A 26,095-nucleotide genomic window follows, 5' to 3' on the forward strand; every position below is an offset into this window, starting at 1 on the left:
AGATAACGGAAATAAATGTAAGATTTTTATTATACACATACATATATTTAATATACATCCATAACCTTGGAAAAGACATTTATGTTTATCATATAAATATCTTCCCTTGGCGGGATTCGAACCCGCGACCCCCTTGTGTAGTGACCATGTCACTTACCACTACACCAGACGGCCGTTCTCAACTACGTTTATAAAAAGAATAGGTACGAAAAAAATATAGTGATCAATCAAAAAATAACCTTTTGCAGATGTGGCGCAACCCTTTGCATTTAAAAATAAATATTGTGATAGCAAATTATGTCTAATTATGATAGAATACGTCTGCACAGCGGTGAAGTAGTCTTAAAATTGTGAACAAAAATTGCAAAGAAACTTGCTCTAAATAGCTATTGAAACCGTCGCTAAATTCGAGTGAAATACACTAAATTATTCTCTAAATAATTATTTACCCGGCAATACATGTGATTGAACAGCGCCCCTAGTGACAAACGTAAGCAAACGTTCCAACTCCATACAAATTTGAGTTAACTTTTACGCTATCGAGAACGTTAAAAACTCGCATTAAGCGCAAAGCTTATAAAATTCCATCAAATTCGTAACTGAACGGTTGACTGCACACACGTATTACATCTGCACGAGATGCGAAACTAAATCGGTGACAAACAAACAAACAGTCCGCCGACTCCGCCCGCGCGGCTCCTTTTGTAATGATCAAAGATGAAAGGATCGCGGCAATGCAACATTACCCTGTGAAAACGAGTGAGCCTTTGCCAACTAAATAATCAGCTACTTCGGTTTCTTTTTGGTTTGATTATTCGAAATAAACAATGATTGTATCTCTAGTATTTCACTACCTAATCGTTGGTAGACTAAGGAAATATTCCAAATAAGCACGGACCAGTAGGTGAGCTTACGGGCATACCCGATCCTGTAGACCGAATGGTAAACAGTCGACGTCGCCCAAAACACGTCATTACGGATCCTCCCGATCCATTAATGGTGCTTTTAGGTACCACAAGCACCGGTCACCGTCCTCGTCGAACCCGTCGCTTGCGACGAAGGGCTCGACGAGCGAATTAACCCACAGACACAGCCCACTGAGTTTCTCGCCGGATATTCTCAGTGGGTCGCGTTTCCGATCCGGTGGTAGATTCTGCGAAGCACTGCTCTTGCCAGGGCCAGTGTTAGCACCGTTAGTGGTGTTTCGTAGCACGAGAACGACGACCGGTGCTTGAGGTACCTAAAAGCACCATTAGTGGTGTAAAAATCTTCAAATCTGGTTACATTCATTCAACTAGTAATATGAACTTAACAACCCGTTTTTAGTGATAACCGTAAAAGGAGGATGGATAAAATAATAAAAAAATCAATCAGATTTGAAGTTAGTGATTAAGCAAAATATTGTTCGTACGCTGTTTTTTCTTTAATAAATTTTTGGATTAAAAGTGTAGTTTTAACATGTGGATCGGGAGGATCCGAAATAACGTGTTTTGGGCGATGTCGACTGTTCAGGTGAAAAGCGCATTGCAAATCATCATTGAACATATCCGTTGCGAGAATAATCGCGGCATTATCGTATTTCAGTAGTGAAAACCTCGGGAATAAACAAATGCTGTTTTTAAACAAATTTTGGCAATGTCTAAGATTCCGTTCGATATTCTAATGTTTGAAAGAGAGGTGACAAATTAGAAAAGCTGCTGGGTAAAAAACAAGGTATACGGAAGAAGGTCCAATGCACTGGTCGTACTAGATACGCTCTGCTCTCAAGCCTATATTCCACGATGGCATCCGCGCATCCGAGGATAGCCAGGCGTAAGACAATCCAGGAGAAAGTTATTAAAAGAGGCCACGATCCTCATTGAGGAATATCGACACAAGGAGGAGGAAGTTCCGTTCGAATACTGGTGGTAGGACCTCTTGTGAGTTCGCACGGGTAGGTACCACTACTCTACCTATTTCTGCCGTGAAGCAGTAATGCGTTTCGGTTTGAAGGGTGGGGCAAACGTTGTAACTATACTGAGACCTTAGAACTTATATCTTTTTTTTTTATTGCCCTTGTAGGCAGACGAGCATACGGCCCACCTGATGGTGAGTGGTTACCGTCGCCCATGGACTTCAGCAATGCCAGGGGCAGAGCCAAACCGCTGCCTACCGCTTAATACTCTCCACAAGCCTCGTTTGAAGAAGGACATGTCATAGCGCTCGGAAAACATATCTAAAGGTGGGTGGCGCATTTACGTTGTAGATGTCTATAGGCTCCAGTAACCACTTAACACCAGGTGGGCTGTGAGCTCGTCCAGCCATCAGAGCAATAAAAAATAAAAAGAATATCAAAACCAAAAGTAAATCCTATTGTGGCGAATTTTAAACACGATCTACCTAAATCATTGCAACTACTTTTTTTTCTAAAGTGGGTCCTTTTAAGGCGCCGTCAACGACGTATTTAAGTCATTACCAAACAAAAATTCGCCACATCAGTCTTATAGAGTCGTACAAAAGTGTAACAAATAGTTTACTCTCGTCTCGATTCAATTGTCAGTGTGAAATGTCAAGTGTCCAATGAAGACAGTACTGGCTGCAGAATGTGGGCGTTGCGGCGTGCCATGACTTTGTACGGTCGGTCTTTTTGATGCTTTAAAAAAAAATTGTTTTATTGAACGTTACCGATATTAGTTTGAGGACGTATTTAAAAGTTTTCATAATACGCTCTAACTGGATCGGTAACTCTTAAGTTAGTTATACTTAATAACGAAAAGTATAATTTTAGTATTTTACATTTATTATACTTTCTTGAAGGGAATTATATTATTAAAATGAAATATCAAATGATTCTTTGACTCAAGTTAACAGTTATAACAGCGACAAGGTCATTTAAAATGTCCTATCAACCGCAGCATAACCAAACCCTAATCTTTTAAATTAAAGCCACCCCATACGCGATCGGCCCTTAGCCGCGCCCGCGACAGTTTCCACACCACTTCACCCCGTCTATAGGGTACAAATCATTTGTTATCTATTCTGTTATGTATATTATATTATGTTTTGTGACTGAATCAGCCTTTTGGTTAGCCGACGTTTCGTGACACGCAGATGTTAGTCGCAATTTTTTTTTACGGAATTTGTTTTGGCCATCATAGTTAAATTATCGTTACTAGAGGTCCCGCAGTAGTCGAAATTCGACTATAATTAATTGGAATTATAAGTTTGTACACTACTATGATTGTATTTTATACTTCTATAATCACAAATTTCTCCAAGACTACGCTATAAAAAAGATTAACAAAGACAAACAATATTTAACCTATTCTCAATTTTACGACAGACGTCAAGAACAAAAGTTTGACATTAAATAGTATGCATGCGTGTGTGCGTCAAATACATGCTATGTAGTGTGTGTAATGTTTTCTTTATTGATTTAATGTATCTTTTATGCATTATTTTAAAAAAATATTAGCATTGTGCACTTCTTTTCTATATTCTCTATAAGTGTGGAAATTTTCATACTCTTCCGTCCGCGCAATTTTCGTAAAAAGGGATACAAAGTTTTTGCTTCACGTATTAATATATAGATATTCTCAAGCAGAAGATTTTGTAACGCTACGACAGTGCATTAAATTACTATAAATATTAATAAACATATTTAGCATTGTAGGGAAAGTAGGCATAGCCTTGTTAATTTCATAAAAAGTTCAATTTATTGTAAACAAACCGTATTTATGAGTTCGATCTTTTTATTTGGATAGCACTTTAAATTATATTTAATTTCACATTTATTTTGAATGTAATAAGCCGTCCGAAATTAAAATATATACATTTTTTACAACAACATCTAGGAAACGATTCATCTTAAATATTTATTTACAACGTAAACATTAACAGTGTGTCAGACTCCGGGTTCTAGAATATTGCTGTTTCAAAACTATTTTTAAATGACCCACACAAGACTAAATATGCTTGTTCAAACTTTAAAAGCGAGCCATCTTTTAAATTTTACATTCCAAATTTATTAAAGAAATCAGGAACACAATTAAAATATGTCGGAATAAAATCAAGCTAAGCGGTTCGATCTAACTTTGGTCTGCAAACGTTCCATCTGTTATGCCACGAGCGAACGCATATATCTCTTTTAATTGTCTGTGGTCGCGGACACAATAATATGATGTGTCATATCGCGTCGCATCTGCCGCTAGCGACAAAAGCATAACAAAAACCGCAGACAACAGTTTAAAACTTTGAAAACGTTTGTGCATTATATTTAAACAAAATATTCAATGTCAGGCGATACATTTTTGCAAGAAAAGAAGTCTTATTTATTTTTGCAAAAGATTTCAAAATGGCGCGTGGCGTATGTAAAATATAGTCTATGGTTTTTAGACAGCTTAAAACAAACTACCTAAGTCGCACAATACGAAACACCTGTCTTTGTATAAGCTCGATCAGTTTCAACTAAAAATAATAACAAACAAATCTAATCCGATTACAAACAATCACCAGTAAATACTATTATTCAACACTCGAGAGTGTCAAACTTAACCTCATCCAATTTACCAAGCGAATCGCAAAAAATACCCATTCATCCATAATAGACCAAAGTTCATAGCGAAGTAAATTATATTTAACACTGACAGTTTTAAAGTCGACTTTAGAATGTTTTCATTCAAATTAAATGTCTTTAGAAATTGTTGACGTACATCATTGAGGCATCCTTTTGTGTAATAACGCACAATGGTTAATGCACCCATGACTTTTCAACAACGACATTCAGTACTAAGTACTTCTATTTACCAAAATATAATTTACAATGCCTTTGACAAAAACACAGTCTTGTTCCTAATGAAATAAAGTCTAAATTTTATGTGTGACAGAAATAGACTGTTTAAAATAAATTTGCTTTCAGGTGGGTAATTGAAATTTTGACTTTAGAGAAATCGTGTGACGGGGTAGAGTTGCGTGACGAATCTGTGAACACTTTATTTGAATCGGGTTGGCAAAAAAAACATTCAAATTTCTCTTAAGCGCTGACAAGTATAGTTAGTACAAGATTTAATTTTACGTTGGTTTTTCTACGGTAAGGCACGAAATCCTTACGAGTACTATAAAGTTTTACAACAAATGAATTATGTCAAAGTCAGTTTTTTTCCTTGCACATAGTATTTTAGGACACAAGAGTATCACATAAGGAACCTACTAGCTAGAGTTAGTAAATAGCTACGGACACAGTGTCACCTACCCCCGTTGCATTGTAATAATAGACATTCTACCCCACAGCATGGAAAGATTGGTTACTTAGCGTTAATAAAATAGTGTGATGGTGCTAACCCATATAATTAGTAGTACAGCTTAGTAAAATATGTTTTAGTAGTGGGATTGCCAGTGCAACAGTTTCACGCTTCACTAGTCCTAGCTTTTCACTAGTCCAGGTGGACGAATACGAGAGCTCAGCCTGGAGGGAGGTTTTACTAATACCTTCCAGATTCTTCCAAATTCTTCCAAAACAGTCCGAGAGCAGCTGCTTCTCACACATTAACCACCGGATCGGACTATGGATCTTGATATCCGGCGAAGAGCCTAAGCGCCAAGAAGCTAATGCTATGGAGTGAGCGTCTTATGAAGTCCTTCGCCGAGTTCGACGAGTATGGTGGACTCCGCTGGATGCTATGGAACTAGTGGCGTCTAACAGAACTGAGAATGGATCAGGCAGGTCTATCAGAAGTTGTCTGAAACATTCAGTTTATCAAGTATCATTATCGCAGTAGCTGTAAGTTAGATCGATTCGCAACTTATAATTATTAAGAGATTCTTAGCCTACTGCGACCCAAGATAACATTTATCCATTGCTGCCCGACTTGTGTAGGATCCTAAAGCAAGTTCAAGGAATTTTGCAAGCTGTATGGCTGTAAGTATGACAATTTAGGAACATGTACACATCGATTTTAAAAACGTTTTAACTCTTGGCCGCTCTCCAAATTTACAAATAAAAAAATAAATTAGCTAAAAAAATTTGCATAATAATTGGAATTTATTTCAACCGGCATTTCGTTTGTTTCAATTACAATACCGCACATCTGTTCCGACACTCCCATGCGTTTAGCGGTCTTGTGAAATAAATAAATCGTATTTCGCTCCCCATTACAAAGTCAATGCGCGCGCACAATGTTTTTCGTACAATGACAGTTTCAAAGTAGGTAGGTACCATAGACCTATATAGTAGGGACACGACATATTGTTCTATACGTACAATTGCTTATATAAATAGCACCCATTTTGAAGGCACATACATAAACATATATCTATCTCGCTCTTACTCAGCACTTTAACTCGCAGGAAAACAATATAACAGTATTTCAGTGCGTACATAAAATGAAACATGAATATACGTAAATGTCTCCGTCTCCGTCTAATGAGGCCGAAAATCCGCCATGTTTAGCGCGCCAAATGTCATTGTCACGTCAGTTCGGCCGTCTGTTTTGGGTTGTACATTATTTATTGACTTTGATATCGATTTAATATGATTGCTTATATAACATTTCTTATTTTATCATGCTTAAAACATACAAAAATAATAATTAAAACATATTTTATAGGATCTCAAGAAAGTCGTCGGAACTATTTAAATAAAATAGTTTTATAACACTATTGTCAACTCGTTAAATATTTATTAATTAAGTGATTTTAGAGAGGAAGTCACAAGGAATGACGTTTGTAATTTTATTAACGAATAAATGTTCTGTAGGTGTTTTTTTTTATCAGGCGGTCCCTTGATAAGTTTAAAATTTGAATCACTCTCAAGTGAGAGTGATTCAAATGGTGCGGCGTACCTTCCTTGAGGTGCGCTGCGGTAATGTGTTACGGACTTTAGAGTCAGCAAAACAATTAAAATAGATTGTAATAGTCTAAGAAAAACACATACTCAAAATACGATAACATTCAGCATGCTAGAAATGGGCAGATGGCACTGTACTACGCCATATCTTTATGTTTTGCGGCAAACGACAACTTTATAAAATCAGTGTAGCAAATTTTAAAAATCGTCATATCGTTTACTTGGCGAATTTGAAGCACGAACTCGTCTTAGATTTCACATAATATCTAAATCACATCATCTTTGCACATAACAATATACTTACTTCCTATTAAGTATAAATTCTACAAGTACATTCACTCAACAATATTTAAAATAAAATGAGCCAAGAACGTTTATTGATAAAACCTACTAACATTAAAATCTTCTGGGCAGCACTAAAACCGCCATGTTTTGTGGCCAGATGACGTCACAGTGGCACGAATTTTTTGTTGACGTTTCATTTCCATAGGTTTCCTACTTCAGTGGTAGGTACAGTTCAGTGGGAGCTGTCAAATGCAATCTTCCAATAACGTCCATGCACGACTAACATTCTCATGACACTTGCAGGAATTGCTGAAAGGATCAACAAATCTTTATTTATAAAAATGAATTGCTGTTCTTTAGTCTCGCTAAAACTCGAGAACGGCTGGACCGATTTGGCTAATTTTGATCTTGAATTATTCGTAGATGTCCAGAGAAGGTTTAAAAGATTAGATAAATATGAAAAAGCTCGGAATTAAATAAAAATAACAATTTTGTTTTTCCTTTCATGTGTCCCCCGTGGGACGGATTCGTTTTGTTTGTTTTAAGTTTATTTTATATAAAAGCTTAGGTCTTTTATTTATCGATTGAGGAACTAAGAAGTCTGCCGGGTCAACTAGTTGCTAATAAAAATGTTACATTTTAAAATTTTGAATTGACGTAAGCTATAATTCTTAAATACTTAGTGTATTTTTTATTATCTATGGTCATAATTCTGCATGCACGTGTAAAACTTTTTCGAACCGCGTAAATGTAGGTACATTGAAAACTAAATAAAAATGAACCGTAACATTTTCGGCTTTACAGATTTAAAGGACTGAAAGCTTCGCTGCAGAAACAGGCTAGAAGCTGGTGGTCCAATAATTAAAAAAAACAACGGTTTTACGGCTTTTGTTGTTTTTTTCCGCGTGGAAGTTGCACATTAACGTATTGGGTACGTATCAAATCATTGAGGGATACAGAAAGGTACTTTGATGTTTTGCAGTGGTAAAAAATTAAATAGCACATTTGAAGTCGCCATGGCCTAAAGGCTAAGACGTCCGGTGCATTCGTATGTAACGATGTGTCGGTGTTCGAATCCCGCCGGCAGGTACCAATTTTTTTAATGAAATACCTAGGTACTTAACAAAATTTCACGTTTTACTTACACGGTGAAGGAATAACATCATCTAATAAAAATCAAACCCGCAAAATTATAATTTGCGTAATTACTGGTGGTAGGACCACTTGTGAGTCCGCACGGGTGGGTACCACCACCCTGCCTATTTCAGCCGTGAAGTACAACGATCTTCCACGTGGTTCGTTCTTTAAATCAAAATTTCCATCACGAAAGCGTTTAAATCAAAATCGCACGGTGCGTTCATTAGCAGTCTCCTCTCCAAACGCAACATTGATATTGCGAGCTGTGTCTGCAGCGTTAGTCCGCGTCGGAACTCGTATTAAAAATCACTCGAATTTTCAAAGTATCCATCTTTCTTGTCTACGCTAAATAAAAAACAACTGAAAGTCGATAATCGAATGTTGCACATTTTTTAAAAGAAGAACCTCATAGGTACCATTTGAAAAAAGTTTCACTCAAAAGTCTCAAACCATGAAGGTTCTATGTCAATTCGAAGTACCTATTACAATAAAACGGCAATTTCATACTTTAACCCCTATTATAAACAAACTTTGTCTTTTTAAGCTGTGTACAAGAAACTCGCGTGATTCTAATACGGGATTCATCGTAATAAGTACTTTTCTCAACTCATTTTGTTTTCTTTTAGTTATTGTGTCGCTTTTCTATTACAATCTTATTCAAATCAGTGTTAACATAATTTATTTCCATATCCTCTTCGCAAACAGCTCGGGAACACCGAACTCACAGAAACCCCGCCAATCGGACTTTTAGTGTTAAACAATTTTTTTTTTAAAATAAACTGTCCTTGACAATTTGATTTTTATTCCCTATCTATTCGCTGTTAGCCTAAGGTGCTATTCTAGCAACGCCCGAACTGATAGGTTAATTCGCCGCGGCCTCGACCTAAGAGAATTTGCTTACACTAGCCGTAGTAAGAACCGAATCTACCACCGGATCGGAATCGCGGTCCACTGAGAAGATTCGGCAAGAAACTCTGTAGGCTGTGTCTATGGGTTAGTTAGCTTGTCGTACTCTTCCGGCGTAATTATGTGGTCGTCGTGGCCTAACGGATAAGACGTCCGGTGCTTTCGTGTTGAAGCGATGCACCGGTGTTCGAATCCCGCAGGCGGGTACCAATTTTTCTAATGAAATACGTACTCAACAAATGTTCACGATTGACTTCCACGGTGAAGGAATAACATCGTGTAATAAAAATGAAACCCGCAAAATTATAATTTGCGTAATTACTGGTGGTAGGACCTCTTGTGAGTCCGCACGGGTAGGTACCACCGCCCCGCCTATTTCTGCCGTGAAGCAGTAATGCGTTTCGGTTTGAAGGGTGGGGTAGCCGTTGTGACTATACTGAGACCTTAGAACTATATCTCAAGGTGTGTGGCGCATTTACGTTGTAGATGTCTATGGGCTCCAGTAACCACTTAACATCAGGTGGGCTGTGAGCTCGTCCACACAGCTAAGCAATAAAAAAAAAAAAAAAAAAATATCAACGAGATCGTTGGTTCGTTGATATGATGTATCGCCGATGTTTTGGTTTCAACATCGATGTTAAAACATCGATTTGTATGAACGATACATCGATATTTGAAAACATCGATGCTTAGATTGCATCCCTATTCGAGTCCGCACGGGTAGCGAAGCAGTAATGCGCCGTAAGCCATAGATTATACACTTAATATGTGAGCCGCAATGGACCGTGAGCTGGCCCAATAATCTAAGCAATAAAAAAAACCTAATAACTTTTGGGTTATGAAATAAACTACTTACTTGCATAGGTCTACCAATTTTAATTTATTAAATAACAAAGAATATAACTAAAATATTTACACAAATAAATGCTTAAAGTGAAATAAAATTAATTTAACTTAAGATTCCCAAGACTATTTTGATTATTATAATATTTAAACATAAGATCCTATACTGGGATTGGAATTTTAAAGCGACTTATTAATATGAATTCATAAATAGTTTGCAGATTACATTTCGATAAATTTGGCATAACACAACACACGCATGAGATACAAGAGGAACTAATAGATAATATTATATTATTCAAGCTTTTCATATTGAAATTCTTAATTGTAAAGAGTATATTTATCCAGCTATTCCGGCGATCGCTTCCGATGCGAAGTACTTGACGTCGACGTCGGGGTCCACGTTCAGCTTCTCCAGGACCGGCTTGACTTGGGGCTGGATGACGGCCGGGTCCAAGTACTTGGCCATTATCTGCAGCGTCTTGGCAACATTGAACCGCACGTTGGCAACATTGTCGTCGGCCATAGACAACACGGTCGGCAGCAGCACCCTGGTCGTGATGTCCTTGCCGCACACTTCGGACAGCACGTTAATGCAGAACAAGTACGTCATCCTGTGCAAGTAGTTCTGCTCGTGCGACATGTTCAGTACTTTGGGTATGACGTTGTTCTCTGCCCACTGCGGCCCGTACTGCTCCACCAGCTTCTTCAGGTTGAGGGTCGCAGCCTCGCGGATGGCGTACACGTGGTCCACCAGCCACGACATGCACAAGCTGGTCAGCTTCTCGTCGAAGAACTCCTGGCCCAGCTGTCCCGCCAGTAGAGGCATGTGCTCGATGATGGCCAGACGGACCCTCCACTTGGTGTCCTCTGCCAGCTCCACGATGGCGGGGAGGAGAGACTGCACCAGCTGCTGGATGCCGATCACTTCATTCACACACTCGAGGTTGGAGATTATGTTGAGTCGGACTTCGGGACATTCATCCTTCAGTTGTGTGAGGAACAGCGGCAGGAGATGTTCAATAGTGTTCTGTCTGCCCACTATGGGGCTCAGGCCCATGATGACGGAGGCTAGGGCAGACTTGACGTGTTGGTTGGCATCACACACCAAGTCCTTGATCTGTGGCAAGATCATGGTCATGATGATGTGTTCTTGGTGAGCTTTATCCAAGTTCATACAGAAGTCCTTGACCTGCAATACAAGAGCATTTTGATTTTGGTATATTTTTCAAGTTTATAAAATTGTCGACTACCCTCACCTGCATACTATTTGTACATACCTTCCCAGCAGCTGCGGCTCTAACCTCAGCCTCCGAGTCCTTGAGCAGTGCCTGGAAGATCTGTGCTAGATCTGTACGAGCTAGCTCTGGACCAACAGCTTGTTGCAGCTCTACGAACCTGCAAATGTAAACTGTACTGCTATAATATTGCAAAGTTGAGTAGGTAGTGTTGTTAATCAGTTTTTGAAATGTTTATTTATTTCAGCCTTTCCCAAAGTGGGCGATAACGCCCCCTTGTAAGCGCTGCAGGCCTAAAGGGGGGCGGTAAGATACCCAGAATGAAAATGGGGGCGTTATGTAGAGGCTTGGGAGGCGATTTGTAATTTCATCTAGGAGGACTCTTAGGTACCGACTGAGCTCCCGCTATAGTGGTTTTTGGGTCGTTGAAAAAATGGGGGCGATCAAAATAATTTATTCTCAAAGTGGGCAGTAGACAAAATAAGTTTGGGAGCCCCTTGATTTATTGCATGAAGCAATCACATGTAGACAACGGATCTTTTCCGGGCATAACTGACATCCATGAGCAACTATGTCTATGATGTTTTTTATTGCCCCTGTAGGCTGACGAGCATAACTGATGCTGAGAGGTTACCGTCGCAAATGGCGTCAGCAAAGCCAGGGCGGGAGCCAAACTGCTGTCTACCACTAATTCATCTTGAGCTGGGCTCTATACTATTGTGGCGGGTAGCCATCATACAACACAAGATATTTGACAGATGCCTGAATCTCGCTTACGACATTATCAAGATAAGTTTGTATATCGACGCTTGAAAGGCAAACGTGACTAAGCGACAATGCGTGAACTTTACAGTAGACCAATTTAAAGCTGAAATACCTGAAAATAAAATTTATTTTAACGAATCTAGCTGTAGTAGAATCTAGCTAGTAGCTGTAGGATTGAAATTATTTTAATAGACCTAGAAATATATTTTTTTTGCGCATCGAATATGATAACCATATTGCCTATCATTAATGTACAAAGCAGTTATTGTCGCTTAGTCATGTTTGCCTTTCAAGCGTCGATATATACAAGTTCCAAACAACAACATTCGGACCGTCGGTCTACCGAGCGGGTGCTCGGTGGAAGATCTTCCCTCCGTCGTTAAGTATCCCACACTACACTACCCGGCGATAAATATTACACATCGACCGTGGAAAATAGGCACGTTAATTTTTGCTTCATAGAGCGTTATAATAATATCTGTCACACATTACCTAAATGACATTTAGTCTCAATAGCAACCGGATTGTTAGTATTTCATCGCACACAGGTAACGCTCTACAACAAAAACAAAATTAGACAACTGTCTCTTTCTAAATATCAATGTGCAATATTTATTGCCTGGTACTGTATAAGTATACTAGCTGTTACTGGTGACTTTGCCCGCGTGGTCAAGGGAAAATTCAGCTTAATCACCAGTGCCAATAAAATGTTTTGTCGAGATTAAAGGCCTACCTATACATACACTCCTTACTTAAAACTATTGTAATCATCTCAATCCGTTGCTTCGTTTCAATATGAAAGAAGCACAAACAAACAAACAAATTTTCCCATTTACAATATTATAAATTTTATATGATTATGTGTGTACAATCTCAACTTTCAATGTAATCGGTAAATAAAGACTAATTTTGCCAGGTAAAATGTAAACTCTGCTGCCAGATTCTGCTGAGATTCACTTATGTTACATTATGATTGTATTAAAAATTCAAACTGGACCCAAACCAGACTTTAGGTTAAGGTAGTTTTGATGTTAATCTTGAGTTTTTTTGTTTTTTATTATTATTATTATTGCTTTTGTTTTATTCCAAGATCGTGGTTATTATTTTTATTTAATTCTGGTATTAATGAAATGTTAGTGAATGTAATATGGATGCAAAATCTGAAGTAAATAAAAAAAAAAGAAAAAAAAATTGATCTATTGCCAACATACTTATCAGCGACCATGTACCGCACCCTCCACGAAGTATCTCCGGCACGAGCCCGCACGGTCGGCATCACATGTTGCTCCATATCCTCGGGTGCCAGCAGAGAAGCCACAACAGCACATGCCTCTGCGGCTAGCAAACGTACAGAGTCTTGGTCATCCTGAAATAAATTTAAATAATGTATGTAAATATAGTGTTATGCCAGTAAGAGTAACGCCATCTGTTATCAAATAGCAGAAACGAATGTCAAAGGATTATAGTAGAATTATTTTGTCCGTGCAGTTTGGGTCATAAAAAATCGAAACGGTGAAGCGTATATTTTGCTCTCTCTTCCACTCACGAGCCTTATGGACGGGCATAGTGATGCGCATTATTGTTTTCGATAAGCGTTGTCGATAGTGTATTTAGTTTTGTCATTTTGTGGATTAGTGATAAAAATGAAAGTAAAAATCACTAATCGAACACTTACACCACATATCGCCGCAGCAAGTTAACGAGAACGGCAGGAATTAACACTTTGTAACTATTCGGGATCTATTTTCATTTCAGTTAAAAAAATTAACAACACGTGCAGATATTTGAAGTCGTCGTGGCCTAACGGATAAGACGTCCGGTGCATTCGTGTTGAGCGATGCACCGGTGTTCGAATCTCAGTAATCTCAATAATTACTGGTGGTAGGACCTCTTGTGAGACCGCGCGGGTGGGTACCACCACCCTGCCTATTTCTGCCGTGAAGCAGTAATACATTTCGATTTGAATAGTGGGGCAGGGGTTGTAACTAAACTTGAGACCTTAGAGCTTATATCTCAAGGTGGGTGGCGCATTTACGTTGTGGATGTCTATGGGCTCCAGTAACCACTTAACATCGGGTGGGCTGTGAGCTCGTCCACCTACCTAAGCAATAAAAAAAAATGTATTATTTTGAATAAAATCTGCCGTTTTGGTACAAAACAAAGGAGTAGCCATTGTGTCACTAAAGAAATACAGAGAGCGAATGCATAAAAACACATTTATCTTCGACATAATGTACTATAATTTGCAGGTAAGTACAATAAATGACTCATAACATAACAATGTCTCACCACCCTTTGTATACCACCCCGCCGCCGTGTACCTGTCTTCGACGACTTATTTATTTTCATCGATAATGGCGTTGCGCCTGCGCAACTTGCTCACCACCCTAGCCGAGCTATGTTTTATGACCCAAACTGCACGGACAAAATAATTCTACTTTATATTTATCTACCTTTTAAACCTTCTCTGGACTTTCACAAATAATTCGAGACCAAAATTAGCCAAATCGGTCCAGCCGTTCTCGAGTTTTAGCGTGACTAACGAACAGCAATTCATTTTTATATATATAGATAGATAGATGCTCGAGAAGTGTAACGCCATCTATAATCAAATAGCGAAAACACATCGCAACAACGAATGCTACCGAGAATGTTCTCGATAATTGTAGAATTGTTTTGTCGACTATAAAAGCGTTGCATAGATGACATGAAGGTAGTCAGTAATCGGTTTTACTCAAAGTGAAACAGCAAACGGATCACTTGATTCGAAGTGGGAGAAGTAATTGGTAATCATGAAGTGCGCCTTAAATGTTCTAAGTGTTAAATAGAGTTTAATTTATAGTTCGGTGACGTTTTATTTATCCCACGCCCCAAATGTATAACAATCGTTTTAATTTTCTTACAGGTCCTGATTAATGGTTGTGCACTTGAAAGAATAGACTGATTTTGATACGCTTTTATTAGCTTCAGACGTATGTATGTTTGTAACGGAATCTTTGAATATGATTTTGACCCCCTTCAAAACGTCGGATTAACTCGAAATTTGGCGTACTTATTAAGGACCGATGACAATACAATATTTAAACAAAAAATTTAAAAAATTGAAATTCAACTAACAAATTAATAATAGCTTAAAAAAGCTAAAAAAAATACGCTTTTTTTCTTTTTGCTTTTAAACTAGCTTTAGAAAATACTTTTCAGGATATTATCAAAGTAACCCACCCTTCTAATCATATCTCTTAATAAAATATTTATTTAATAAAATATTTATAACTACTGATACCATGCACCCCACGCTTTTTTTACAATAAAATCATTTTTTCTTACACTATTTTTAATCCAAATTTATTACAATTTATTTTCTATTTTTTAGTTGGATTTTCTATAAAAGCGTATTTTTTTTGTTTTTTTTTAAACTATTATTTATCAATACTATACACACCTTTGCCAAAAACACAAAGATGGGAATGAGATCGCTTTTGACGTATTCGATTTCTACGACTTTAGCGAACTCCCCAAGTTTGTAGGCGGCAGCGCGTCGCACCATCGGAGTGTCGTCTTGGCAGAGCGAGCAAAAATGCTGACGAAGTTCCGCCTTCACTACGGCCGAAACGCGTGGGTAGCAGACACTGTTAAATGAATAAACATAAAATTTTATATTTTTATTGATTGTGGTGGGCAAGGTGGAAGGGAAAAGACCCGCCGGCCGGCCACCAAACCGTTGGTCGGATCAGATAACTGCGCTCACTGGACTCTCTGTTGCGAACGCCCTGAGAGAAGCCGAAAACCGAAGCAAATGGAAGCTGAGGGTACAAAGAGCCACGAAGGTCTTTCAGGGACACAACCTTCAGCAATGAAATATTTCGACTAAGAAGAAGAATTATAAAATTATGAACTTTGCATAGATGGGTGGACAAGCTCACAGGCCGCCTTATGTTAATTGGTTACCAGAGCCCATAGACATCTACAACGTAAATGTCCCCACCCACCTTGAGATATGAGTTCTAAGGTCCCAGTTATTACAGTACAACGGCTTCCACCCTTCAACACGAAACGCATTACTGCTTCACAGCAGACATAGCCAGGGTAGTGGCCGACTCACAAGAGATCCTACCACCAGTACGCAAGTTACGCAAATTATAATTTTGCGGGTTTGATTTCATTACACAATATTATTCCTACATCATGGAAGTCAATCGTGAACATTTGTTAGGTACGTACTTCATTAGAAAAATTGGTACCCACTTGCGGGATTCGAAAACCGTTGCATCGTTCTAAGCGAATGCACCGGACTTCTTATCCTTTATTTAGGCCACGACGACGACACGAAAAGTAAACTAAAATTAAGTATAAAGTAAACCTTAGTGAGATTACACTCTGTTTTAATTATTATTAAATTATACCTAAAGAGTCCACAAGCAGATGTTCTAGAAGTAAACCAGTCTCCTCCAGCAAGACGCTGTACTAATGGCACAAAATGTTCCTCGAGTGCCTGAGGACTGTGGTGCTCGGCAACAGCACGGAGCGAGGCCACTGCCTTGTCTCTGACTACTGTTTCTTCCACTGCCGCTAATGTCTCCAGTGGAGGAAGGAGACAGTGTGCAAATTCTCCCCCTCCAACCAAGTTTATGAAGTTACCTGGAATAATCCGAAATAAATAGATCAATTGTAGACATGAATGAATAAAGGGGTTAAATACAATTTTTAAGATTTTTGAGTTTTTACATTGAAGAATGTGTTATGTGCCTATAAACTATATTAGACCTTAAAACTCCAGATTTAAAGACAATTTTTAGAAATTAGATGTGATGTATGCAGAAAAAGTACAAGTAACATAAGTTTGTTGCCCATTTTTTCAAAATTAACAAATTGTATCATATCCCCTTCATCCACTCATGTCTTCAATTATGTCATTATAATATTCCCTGCCTTTCTTGTTATTACCTAAAATGGACTAAAATGCTCATGGTGTAGCTTAAATTAATATAACCAAAGCTTTTGAAACACAATTAAAATGGCGACTTCCACCTTGGAATATAAAATACTCAAATAGCTTCAAAATGTTTAAATACTAATATGTTGTATTAATATGAAATTATATTAATATTGTGCACAATATTTGTTTCAAACAAATTTATAACACAGTGTTACCTCGACATACGTTCCGTGGCCTTGCTTGCATGTCAAATTGCTCATATCTCAAAGATCTTTTCCCCATTGAAATTAATTGAAATGCCATTCACCCGTTCCAATGCTCCCAAAAAAAAACCACCTCAGTCGTTTTTGATAAGTGTTTTTAAAAAAGAAAAAAATATTTACAAGAAGAAAAAGATATTTATAAATAACAAATATATATTCTATAAAAACATAATAAAAGAGAAAGTGAAGTGAAGAGATCAACTTCTTCTGACCCATGGTTATAAACATAAATCTGATGTTTTGTAAATGTATAAAAAGCAAAAAATGCAAACCCAACTTTTTAAACCACTCATATATTAGGGTACTCAAGGTACCACTGTAATCCAATCTATTAGTTTATTAAATACTGTTTTACCATTTTGAAATAAGTTTCTTAGTACTTCATAAATAATATAATAATTTTAAAATACTGACGAGAAATAATAACATTGGAAAACAAATAAAAGCTGCATAAGATGGGCTATAGCGGAGTCTTGCGAAACGGTCGACTCAATTGTTAATGCCGCGCTGATCTTCTGTAGTGGATCTTGCTATAACTTTGAACTTACCAAGTTGTTCAGCGAGTGCTAAGAGAACCTCGTCTTCATCATAGATTGTCTCAGTGAGGAACGGGATCAACTCCGATTTAGTCCTCTCCACGCCCAGAGCCAACGCGATCGTCGACAATTTCTTTATAGAGTTCAAACGAAGCTGTACATCCTCATTCTTTAGCTCATCTATGAGAACAGCAATCGGATACAATGATTCATCCGTCCCGGAGTCACTCGCTGCCATTCTTACGTATTTAACTCTCTTTAATTTCAATTCGAACTAAACGGACACTAAATTGTCACACTAAAAGTTGAGTACTATCAATAACAGATTTTTATCAAAACAAATAGACCTAGCTCAGACGGAGCAAAATGGCAGATTTTTTAAATGTCTAATAGTGTTGTACTGCTCTAAATGTGGTTACTGGTTGGGTGTATTAGTGTGATACAACTAACTGGTTTTTTTCTCCTTCAAAAAATCGATTTACATTGGTTTTCAACGATTGCCAAAATTGTCCGTTGTTTTTTTTTTATTGCCCTTGTAGGCAGACGAGCACATGGCAACCTGATGGTGAGTAGTTACCGTCTCCTATCGACTTCAGCAATGCCAGGGGCAGAGCCAAGCCGCTGCCTACCGCTTAATACTTTCCACAAGCTTCGTTTGAAGAAGGACATGTCATACCGCTCGGGAAACACCGTAACCGTAAAATTTCCTATTATAATAGGTTTTAAGAATCAACCTTCAAAAGTTGGCTCACATTGGCAGATTTCATGCTCAACCCACACCTACCGTAAAAACAAGTCATCTTTTTCCAGTCACGTTTTCAATTAATCAGTGCTAAATGTCCAGTCCGTCTCAATTTGAAATATCTGCTACCGGTGGCAGCTGACTAGATTGAAAAACAGCAGTTGATGCTGCACGTCGTGATGAGGCACGTCCAAATCACGTCAATTTCACCAATAGTCTTTTTTCGGTTTTCGCATCTCATACATTTATAAGTCAAAATCAAAATGTTTGCAACAGAAAAAAGTTTATTCCATGAATGGCGTACAAGGCTACTGAAATAATAAAAATACCCTCATTGTAATCGATAAGATAGATAAGTTTTTATCTAAGGTATAAGACCTTCTTTTAAAGTAAAGAAGGAAATAAGTGAATTGGAACGTAAATATAAATATTATTTATAGAAAATAAGAGGGTAGTTAGTGCAAAATAAAAATGTTGATGAATAAATACGTTAGCCGTCCATGGCCACGAAAACTGTAGTTTCCGGAAATAATTAATGCCAGATTAAATAGTAAAAGTAGTTTTGTTAATGTCACCAATATCCAGATAAAAGTAGATTGGTACATGTCTCTCAAATAAACAATCTAGGATTTCTGTATTCGGCAGTTGTTATTATTTGTTTAGAAGTTTAAATTTGTGACTGGAAAATGAGTAAGATTATTCAGAAATTAATGAAATTAAATTTAAAGAAATGAGATTTCATAAAATTTAAATAATTACTTTATGGAGGAATCTCAGAAAACACGTCCGTCGATTTTGTAACATTTTCTCACACTTAAATCCTTTGACAGATTTTAAACGGTTAATGAGCTACTGTTATTACCTCAACAAACACTTACTAACAAAATAAAGAATATAAATAGCTTTTCTCTTAGCGATCCTGCAAATTAACAAAATCAGAAACGGTCAACACTATTAAACAATGGTCACAAAAATTTTCTAATTCTATAGCAAAAACATGTAGTTAGTGCTCCCATACTAGTCCACAGACAAGATCAAGTTGTGAACTCTAAAAGTGAAGGCATGTCGCGTCGTATTAATAGAATGGTGGATTTTCGACTTAGCAAACTCGATTGTTCAACATCAAATTAAATCGATTTTTATGTATCGATGTGTTTGAAGCATCGAACTTCATCTATGCCGAGCAACACCGTTGTCGAAATTGTCTTTCATTAAAATTTTACAAAGAACTCGTTTTGATAAATTTTACACAAAAAAGTTATCGTTAAAATTTGAGTGCGTATACTTTGAATTGAAATCAAGACAAAGCTCAATAGATAAAAATGGCAGCGAGCGACTCCGGGACGGATGAATCATTGTATCCGATTGCCGTTCTCATAGATGAGCTGAAGAATGAGGATGTACAGCTTCGTTTGAACTCTATAAAGAAGTTGTCGACGATCGCGTTGGCTCTGGGCGTGGAGAGGACTAAATCGGAGTTGATCCCGTTCCTCACTGAGACAATCTATGATGAAGACGAGGTTCTCTTAGCACTAGCTGAACAACTTGGTTAGTTGTACTATACATTTACTACCGGAAGTTCAATTTATTAATGTTAGTAAAAACATAGTATCAAGTCAGCAAATACGCCTATTATAATCAATCAATATAATATTAAACATTTACGAATGTAGTAAAACATAACATAAAAAAAAATACATGGAAAATTTATCACCTAGACAACTTTTAGTGCTACTAAATTCTACACTAATTTATCTGAAAAATTAATTTGTGTTCCTTTTAAATGTGTTAATTTTTCATTTAAATCAATTCTATTTGTTTTATGTTGCCTTTAATCTATTCCTATATACTATAAACTATTCAAATACTGCATGAGTCACTCAAAGATTAATAATGGTTTCAAACCAAACATGAAATTTCTCAACTTTTTCAGGCTGCCTACTAATTTTATTAAAGTAAAGCTACATTTTTAATTTTATCATGTATGATGGAATTCATTGGCCTTTTCAAATTAAACTTTTTCCAGATATAATTAAAATATATATTTCATAAAGCAAGTGTTTTTGCTGTGTTCTTGTGTGTGAGTTTTGTTTGCTATACCAGTTGTCTTCACAGTTCAACTAGTGCTCATTGGTTACTGAAAGTGATATACAAAAATGTGAAAGCGGCCATCCAAATTAGTTTCAGCTTGAACAAAGAATTCTATAGGTTTGTTTAATACTAGGTAGTTTCATCAACTTGGTTGGTGGAGGAGAGTTCGCACATTGTCTTCTCCCACCCCTGGAGACATTAGCAGCAGTTGAAGAGACAGTAGTCCGAGATAAGGCAGTGGCTTCACTCCGTGCCGTTGCCGAGCACCACAGCCCGCAAGCACTCGAGGAACACTTTGTGCCACTAGTACAGCGCCTTGCTGGAGGAGACTGGTTCACTTCAAGAACATCCGCTTGTGGACTATTTAGGTAAAATTAAAAAGTTGTAAAGTTACATAGTTGAATACCGTAAGTTTTGTTTTTCTTGCTTAGATGGGTGGACGAGCTCACAGCCCACCGGGTGTTAAGTGGTAACTGGAGCCCATAGATATCTACAATGTAAATGCGCCACCCACCTTGAGATATAAGTTCTAAGGTCTTAAGTATAGTTACAACGGCTGCCTTACCCTTCAAACTGAAACGCATTACTGCTTCACGGCAGAAATAGGCAGGGTGGTACCTGCCCGCGCGGTCTCACAAGAGGTCCTACCACCAGTAACTCATTTGTTTTAAATAACTTGGACCATTAATATATATTTTACCTGTGAACTATGTTTGCAGTGTATGCTACCCACGTGTCTCAGCACCTGTGAAGGCAGAACTCCGTCAGCATTTCCGCTCCCTCTGTCAAGATGATACTCCGATGGTACGCCGCGCTGCTGCCTACAAACTTGGAGAGTTCGCGAAAGTTGTGGAGATTGAATATGTTAAGAGCGATCTTATTCCCATATTTGTGATTTTGGCAGAGGTTTGTAAATTGATGGTTGAAATATTTGTTGCTTTTCTTGTTTAAAAAAAAACCATCATGCACACTGTAAATGATGAAGTAGATTGTTTGAAAGAATCCTAACAGTATAATCTACCTATAATATAATTATATATTTTACAATATAATCCATTTATTACAGCCTCAGTGTAAGAAATGCTAAAGATAAATTCATAAATAGAGCTAGCTAACCTATAGTTATGAATTAGAATCCTGTTCAATAACTCAGCGAAACACCGAACAGACTACAACTGAATTTAGTTCTAGAAAAAATGTCTCACGGTCTTCTATAGATTCATTTTAAAGAACATGCCTTCAATGCTAATGCTAAATACTCAGAACTACAGACAAATATCTGCAGAGATAGATCCATAGTATTGACTAAACTAAGAAGATACTTATATTTCTGTTTATCAGCTAACAGTATATAGTAACTATCCACCTGTCTTTGTAAGACAAAAGCGAACATAATTAACAATAATCCAATTAAAATGATGTCTCAGAGTCAATAGTAATTGTAATTTTTTTTGTCCTTAATTTCAGGATGATCAAGATTCCGTTCGTCTGTTGGCTGCCGAGGCCTGCGCGGCGGTAGCAGCTCTATTGACTCCTGAGGATATGGAGCAGCATGTGATGCCAACTGTACGCGCACTGTCCGGAGACGCTTCTTGGAGAGTCCGATATATGGTTGCTGATAAGTATGTGATAAAAATTGTAACAAATAACGTCCCTGAACTCTTAAAATTTAACTAAATACATAACAGTTTAAAAAACTAATAAAATACGCTTTTATAGAAAATCCAACAAAATAATAGAAAATAAATTTTAATAAATTTGAATTAAAAATAGTGTAAGAAAAAATTATTTTATTGTAAAAAAAGCGTAGGGTGCTTTTCAGGATATTATCAACTTATAACCTACTCATAATAATATCTGTTCATAAAATATTTATAACTACAGATACCATGCACTATTTTTAATTATAATAAAATTTATTAAAATTTATTTTCTATTTTTAGTTGGATTTTCTATAAGCGTATTTTGTTAGTTTTTAAACGATTTTTCATTTTTTATTTGAATTTCAATTTTTAATTTTTTTTTTAAATATTGAACTGTCATCGGTCCTTTACACGTTGAACGCCATGCGACCCACAGCTGGACGTAAAATGTTACTATACTATTCGAGCCAAGCTAAAATCAGGGAATCAGTAATTATTATCAACTTGAGATTTTCATTCTAAATTTTATAAAATGTGATAATTTACATGGAAAATATAAATTAACGACTTTTATGTCTAGTTTTTAAGATATTTTAATTGATTTAAGAGATTGTATCTTGATAAAAACCACAACTTTCTATTGGAAGAGTATATTGATAAGAACATCGAATGAAAAATAATACAAAAAAAACAAAAATTAGCTATGTAGATATTAAAGCAATTTTATAATGAAAAATTCAAGAAATTTGCACATTTCTGATTGTTTGTGTTCATCACAATATTGAATTCTGGGCAGGTCATAATCTACTGTAAAATTAAGTGTAAACTTCCATTTCTTTCCGTTTCAACTCTGGCATAAGTTGAATACCCTCAGGGCATTTCTTGAGATATGATTTTCCTGTGACTGCAATTTCAGGGTCCTAACCATCACATTTGCAGAGTGTTCATGCTATTTACTATTTTTGCTTGTTGTGTATCATGTCATAGTGCTGTAACAACCCACTGAGTGTCTCACCGGATTTTATCAGTAGGTCGCGTTTCCGATCCGGTGGTAGTTTCTGCGAAGCACTGCCCTTACTAGGGCCAGTGTCGCTCCTGCCAACCAACGCCTCCTGGTTTGAGCCCCAAAGTTAACCTACACGTTAAGCTGCTTTCAGACTACTCTATACTATAGTGCCATATAGTATAGCAGTGTTATACTTAGCCAATAATATATAGTACAGTACAGTTTGAATGTGTCCATAACAACGTATGGTGCCCGATATTGTTGTGTGTGTGTGTATGAGCTTTATACTATTATATTATAGCATAGTCTGAAAGCAGCTTTAGGGTTACGCTGACATAGCCTCTCAAACTTAGGTAGGAAAAAAAAAGTGCTGTTATCTGAATTAAGATACGAAGCTTCAGCAGACTGGAATGCAAGATTAGTTTATTTTAAAAATCATATTTGACAGTATCAGCAATAGATTAAATTATATTTTTGTAAGATTATATATAATCAGTTAAATTTGCAGGTTCGTAGAGCTGCAACAAGCTGTAGGCCAGGAGCTAGCTCGTACAGATCTAGCACAGATCTTCCAGGCACTGCTCAAGGACTCGGAGGCTGAGGTTAGAGCCGCAGCTGCTGGGAAGGTATGTACAAATAGTATGCAGTGAGGGTAGTCGACAGTTTTATAAAATTGAAAAGATATCAGTATCATAATACTCTTGCATTGCAGGTCAAGGACTTCTGTATGAACTTGGATAAAGCTCACCAAGAACACATCATCATGACCATGATCTTGCCACAGATCAAGGACTTGGTGTGTGATGCCAACCAACACGTCAAGTCTGCCCTGGCCTCCGTCATCATGGGCCTGAGCCCCATAGTGGGCAGACAGAACACTATCGAACATCTCCTGCCGCTTTTCCTCACACAACTGAAGGATGAATGTCCCGAAGTCCGTCTCAACATAATCTCCAACCTCGAGTGTGTGAATGAAGTGATTGGCATCCAACAGCTGGTGCAGTCTCTCCTCCCCGCCATCGTGGAGCTGGCAGAGGACACCAAGTGGAGGGTCCGTCTGGCCATCATCGAGCACATGCCTCTACTGGCGGGACAGCTGGGCCAGGAGTTCTTCGACGAGAAGCTGACCAGCTTGTGCATGTCGTGGCTGGTGGACCACGTGTACGCCATCCGCGAGGCTGCGACCCTCAACCTGAAGAAGCTGGTGGAGCAGTACGGGCCGCAGTGGGCAGAGAACAACGTCATACCCAAGGTACTGAACATGTCGCACGAGCAGAACTACTTGCACAGGATGACGTACTTGTTCTGCATTAACGTGCTGTCCGAAGTGTGCGGCAAGGACATCACGACCAGGGTGCTGCTGCCGACCGTGTTGTCTATGGCCGACGACAATGTTGCCAACGTGCGGTTCAATGTTGCCAAGACGCTGCAGATAATGGCCAAATACTTGGACCCGGCCGTCATCCAGCCCCAAGTCAAGCCGGTCCTGGAGAAGCTCAACGTGGACCCCGACGTCGACGTCAAGTACTTCGCATCGGAGGCGATTGCCGGAATAGCTGGATAACTAATACTTAATAATATAGGAAATTTTACATAAGGGCCCGAACATCAGAACTGTATTATGGAGTATTATTGACTCTTTGTTTTTTTTAATGACGATAAAATTTGAACGTATAAAACAAAACGCATAATTATTCTAAACGTTCATCATGTAGCTAGTTAAATAAACTTTGCAATAATTGAAAAGCCCTAGTTCATTCCCCACTATGTTTATAGATAAAATGAAAAACAAACTTTTTATACTTAAGGACTGGTTTAGTCGTCCAATATTAACGTACAAAATTTCACCATCGGTGGAAAAGCGAGGTTTATCTATATATATAATTATTAGGTGTTAGGAGACCGCTTCCGAAGTCGAAGACAGACTATAGTACTAATGACACTTGATGATAGGATGAAAAAAAAAATCGTGATTTAAAAAAAAACATGCTTTAAAATGTTTTATTAACATTATTTACTCTTCATCATGTTAATATAGGTAAATGAAACGGTAGTTCCATAAAAAATACATTACTTTACTAAGAAAAAGAACCAGCAATGAAACACAAAATCAAAAACAGCTGATGTTCAGGTCAACGACCGCCCGGGCGCGGCGTTTCTTTTACACACACACCGGCGCGGCGCTGAAACCGCGCTCCCCAAAACTTGACTATGTAGGTACAAAATTTTCATTTTCGGAAGCTGTCTCCCCAACACCCAGTATATAACCCAAGCACGTTTACATTGTGTCTAGAATATAATAACAAAACGAATGTTTTTTTTTCTTGAGAGTTATTTGTGAAAATATCCCGAATAGCAGCCATGTCTACATGTCGATTTTAAAACGACAAACGATCAATTTGTTTGGTTGGTTGACTTCGAGTGTGGATGACATGTTTTGTTTGCGGGTATCGCTAGATACGTGTTCGCGTACGCTAAATGTTGCCAGCTTTAATGTACACGATAATTCCATGTTGACTTCCAGCGAACAAACAAGAAGTTGTACGGGTGCGTTAGTGCATTTTATAATGTAAATACGATTTCTGAGCGATTTCATAACTACGAAATAAAATAAGAAAAGTAATGCTGTCGTTTTTATTCTATTTTTAAGTGACTATATGACCTGGTAACTAAGACCTTTAAGTCATGTGTTATTTTAATTTAATCTATTCTTATTTTTATGAAAAATGACAATATAGAGTGAAATGAAATGAAAATGATTACTTTGAGACATTTATAAAACTGGGGTGAAATTAAATGAAATGAGATGAGAATGATTTGAGATGAAATATAATCTCAGTAAAATGGTGGTCATTTACTGAGACTTTTTCAGTGGACTTTT

General features: G+C 37.5%; 2 protein-coding genes and 1 long non-coding RNA gene across 3 annotated transcripts in view; 1 reads left to right on the forward strand and 2 right to left on the reverse strand.

The window, feature by feature from the left end:
• The window catches only part of LOC149499748 (uncharacterized), a 143,827-nt gene that overhangs the window by 89,180 nt on the left and 28,552 nt on the right, over nucleotides 1–26,095 (reverse strand). The gene's annotated exons all lie outside the window — the stretch shown is intronic.
• LOC114253037 (serine/threonine-protein phosphatase PP2A 65 kDa regulatory subunit-like) lies at nucleotides 10,008–18,233 on the reverse strand. The gene is made up of 6 exons (XM_028187779.2): nucleotides 17,745–18,233; nucleotides 16,401–16,635; nucleotides 15,440–15,626; nucleotides 13,209–13,363; nucleotides 11,275–11,392; nucleotides 10,008–11,186 (listed from the first exon to the last, which is right to left on the reverse strand). Exons 1-6 carry the CDS (start codon nucleotides 17,968–17,970, stop codon nucleotides 10,335–10,337), a joined length of 1,773 nt encoding a protein of 590 aa, XP_028043580.1. The 5' UTR covers nucleotides 17,971–18,233; the 3' UTR covers nucleotides 10,008–10,334.
• LOC114253139 (serine/threonine-protein phosphatase PP2A 65 kDa regulatory subunit) lies at nucleotides 18,932–25,837 on the forward strand. Its single transcript, XM_028187901.2, has 6 exons — nucleotides 18,932–20,022; nucleotides 20,699–20,933; nucleotides 21,285–21,471; nucleotides 22,033–22,187; nucleotides 23,723–23,840; nucleotides 23,927–25,837. The coding sequence occupies exons 1-6, from the start codon at nucleotides 19,797–19,799 to the stop codon at nucleotides 24,776–24,778; spliced, it is 1,773 nt and encodes a 590-aa protein (XP_028043702.1). The 5' UTR covers nucleotides 18,932–19,796; the 3' UTR covers nucleotides 24,779–25,837.

This window comes from Bombyx mandarina, chromosome 26 (assembly GCF_030267445.1).
Source record: "Bombyx mandarina strain Sakado chromosome 26, ASM3026744v2".
Classification (NCBI taxonomy): Eukaryota; Metazoa; Arthropoda; class Insecta; order Lepidoptera; family Bombycidae; genus Bombyx; species Bombyx mandarina.